General features: G+C 43.2%; 1 protein-coding gene across 1 annotated transcript; it reads left to right on the top strand.

Moving 5' to 3' along the window:
* The first annotated feature begins 900 nt into the window (after positions 1 to 900).
* LOC143022112 (compound eye opsin BCRH2-like) lies at positions 901 to 3,093 on the top strand. The gene is made up of 5 exons (XM_076180112.1): positions 901 to 1,158; positions 1,317 to 1,525; positions 1,862 to 2,001; positions 2,221 to 2,534; positions 2,866 to 3,093. The coding sequence occupies exons 1-5, from the start codon at positions 901 to 903 to the stop codon at positions 3,091 to 3,093; spliced, it is 1,149 nt and encodes a 382-aa protein (XP_076036227.1).
* The last annotated feature ends 402 nt before the right edge of the window (positions 3,094 to 3,495 follow it).

Raw genomic sequence — 3,495 nt, 5'->3', positions numbered from 1 at the left:
ACGGTCTGTGCCTCTTCATCGGGTGTTACTGCATCCAGCTCTTGTGCATCGCCAATTTTAATATCTCAAATGGACAATGGTCACCGGACTGTATTACTACCTGGCCAGTCAATAATTTATTACCATCTTTGGTGAAGGCGGGTGATTTGCTACGCAAAGCATTAGACGCCACTTGAGCCCTGTCCATGTTCCTTCTTCTTTCTCTGTATATAAGACATTTCTTTTGCTCCACTACTCTGTATTCCACTGAAGAGGATCACAGTCCGTGATCGAAATATAGGGATATCATCTATTTCATTTCTTCTTATCCAACATAGTGGGTTCTTCTTGAAACTTACGAATGTGTTACCACATTACTTTGTAGCTATGACTGTATTTGTTTTTGTGTGTGCACACGCTCGCGTATGCGCGTGTTAACAAATATCAACGTGACAAGATATCTATATGCATATTCTTATATTAGAAAAGAAGTAATATATTCTTCATTGTCACATAAAGTAAAGCCACATTGATGAAGAATTACATCGTCGTAGGTCATATGACGTCACGACCATGGTAAAGTAGAGTGGAGATTAGTTGCATAAGATGATGAGCGCTCAGTTAACGAGGTACACCCTAAACATCTTGGGGAAGGTAATCTCGTTAGCCCAGAGCTCTTTCCCTATATAATCACAAGTCTCCTCCTGGAACTCCAGACACCGAACGACACAAGCATTTGGTACACCGATAGATCAAAGAACAGCTGAATTGAAATCTACATCGGATAACAAAAAGAAACAAGAAGACTTGTGTCGAAGAACAGAACACTCTCGAAAGTCGTTTTGCATCAACCAACGCAGAAACATCGGGAAGTTTATCATCTTGACCTCAACTTCTGGAACCAAGGTCCTCACCCTCACAATGTTCCCCTCAGCCTTCAACGGAACAGGACCTCGAGCTCTGGCTCGAACCCAAGAATTCAGCTTCGGCTATCCTGATGGAGTCGTTATCAGTGACCTCGTTCCCGACCACATGAAAGAGTATGTCCATCCTCACTGGATGAAGTTCCCTCCCGTCAATCCAATGGTTCATTACGTCTTGGGCGTCGTCTATTTTTTCCTTGGAATGGCGGCTATTTGCGGAAACGGAATTGTTCTCTACGTTTTCCTCAAAACTAAGGTCAGCTGTTATGTTATCGCACCAAACACATGAGATATGCTATGTATATATCCACCCATGAATGTTATTTGAATTTTCACGTTTTATCACTGTTTGGGTTATTGCAAGTACAAAGCCCATTTCCCGATTTACTTTAAACTACCTTATCTTCCCCCCAGAATCTTCGGACGCCCGCTAACATGCTAGTCGTTAACCTGTCCTTCAGTGACCTCTGCATGCTGCTCTCACAGTTCCCTTGGTTCACTTGGAACTGCTTCATGGGAGGAGTTTGGTACTTTAGTCCATTCATGTGCGAGCTCTATGCTTGCTTGGGCGCTATCACAGGACTGTGTAGCCTCTGGAGTCTTGTCTTCATTTCCTATGACAGGTGAGAGTCTGGAAAGACGTACAGACTTTGAAAAAAAAAAAATTCTTCATTAATGTGGTCAATGCGGTCGTTACGTTATCTACTCTTTTTCTTATTGATTGTTTTGGTGATCCCTTCCATGTTTAAAACGTTGTAGAGAATTTCTTTTATATGAGAAATTTAACCTCGATTATAGCTATCTGTCCATCCTATACCTTCTTCAGTTTTTTTTTTTATCAAAAACAATGATTTGTACTCTCGAATAAACACAAACACACACAGACACGCACACACACACACATACACACACACATCCCGTCTATATTTTATTCATTTCTTCTGTTTTCTTGGCACCAGGTACAATGTTATTGTGCGTGGTATGACAGGTACAAAGTTGACGGGTGGCATGGCCTTTGGCATGATGATGTTCTGCTGGGGCTATGCCATCCTCATGTCCATCTTCCCCTTCATTGGGTGGGGAAAGTACATCCCAGAAGGTAAATATATTGCCATGAATCTCGTTTTCTTATTATAAGTAGGACTGAACAATTACAAGGGGGTTAGTTTTTTTTTTTCATTCAGAGGAACATGTCATAGATCACGTCACTTGACATGGAAGTCTCGGTGACGTGATCTATGACATCTATGACATCAGCTGAACGAAATAGTTGGATAGGTTATGGATGGACCGAATTTGATCTCCTCTCGCCCTACAGGAATCCTGGACTCTTGTTCCTTCGACTACCTCACACGTGACTGGAACATCCGTTCTCACGGTCTGTGCCTCTTCATCTGTTGTTTCTGCATCCCGCTCTTGTGCATCGCCTTCTTCTACGTGTCCATCATCAAGGCCATCTGCGCCCACGAAGCCGCCATGCGCGCACAGGCCAAGAAGATGAACGTTTCCAACCTCAGATCCAGTGGCGAGAGCGATGGCGATTCAGCCGAAGTCCGGATTGCCAAGGTGGCTGTAACCAACGTCTCCCTGTGGTTGATCTGTTGGACGCCCTACGCAGCCATTGTTGTCCAGGTGAGGAACGGGAGTGCTCCATCTCCTGTTGCATTGTAGACCTCCACCAGAAACTATACTTTCTCAATTCACTAAGGCTTGAGGTTCCCCTGAGAAATGCTGTGATATTCTGAAGACACTTGTCTATTATATATAGTGTTGCCTTAGTCGTTTCCTTATTTCCTTTGGTATTACTAGTAACTGTAAAGTAACCAGGAAATAACTCCATCTCAGTTATTTCTTTTATATAACCAACCTACCTTACATTTACTTTCTGAGGCACTTACTTCGAACCGCCAAGGAAACCATCGAAACTAATTTCTGATCAATTTTGTTTTGTTTTAACCTACAGGGAATGTTCTTTGATCAAGCATCGATCACTCCGTTGGTGTCGATGCTCCCAGCCCTGCTGGCAAAAACCGCGTCTTGTTACAACCCCATGATCTATGCTATCAGTCACCCCCGCTACCGGCTGGCGCTGCAGAAGGAGCTTCCGTGGCTCTGCATCCATGAGGAGGCGCCCTCCACCAAAGCCTCGAACGACAGCCAGTCGACAGTTACAAAGGACGAGAAGGAATAATCTGAACTTCATCCATCCACGACACGCTCATGACAATGTGATACGAACCTATCTATTCAGACATTCGCTCCATGTAATCTTAGGTACCTTATGCATGAAAAATACATAGAAATGAATGAAGGTTTAATTTCTTATTGGCAAGTATTATTTCGTACCCGCATTGAAATATTTATTAGATACTTTTCTTTTTGCAATCGTGACTTGATTTTTTCTAAAGATGGGTTCTGTGTACGCCGTAAGGGTTCAGGGTGGTCGACGCAATCACCTTCCTTACGCACATCCCCAAGGGGCTGGCACTTGATCTGCGGACTGGTCCCTAGACAGTACTCGGCCATACAATGATTCAATTGGCTCCTGTACATACATCCATGCATATACATACATATATAAATATATGCATAT

Source organism: Oratosquilla oratoria, chromosome 43 (genome assembly GCF_046742065.1).
Source record: "Oratosquilla oratoria isolate Oo_2021 chromosome 43, ASM4674206v1, whole genome shotgun sequence".
NCBI lineage: Eukaryota > Metazoa > Arthropoda > Malacostraca > Stomatopoda > Squillidae > Oratosquilla > Oratosquilla oratoria.
This window is presented reverse-complemented; position numbering and strand designations above follow the sequence as displayed.

What these genes read in the sequence shown, in the direction of transcription:
- LOC143022112 (XM_076180112.1), top strand. Translation starts at nt 901, where the DNA reads ATGTTCCCCTCAGCCTTCAACGGAACAGGACCTCGAGCTCTGGCTCGA. An exon ending in GTCTTCATTTCCTATGACAG is followed by an intron (nt 1,526 to 1,861) that starts GTGAGAGTCTGG and finishes TCTTGGCACCAG; the next exon opens with GTACAATGTTATTGTGCGTG. An exon ending in GGGAAAGTACATCCCAGAAG is followed by an intron (nt 2,002 to 2,220) that starts GTAAATATATTG and finishes CTCGCCCTACAG; the next exon opens with GAATCCTGGACTCTTGTTCC.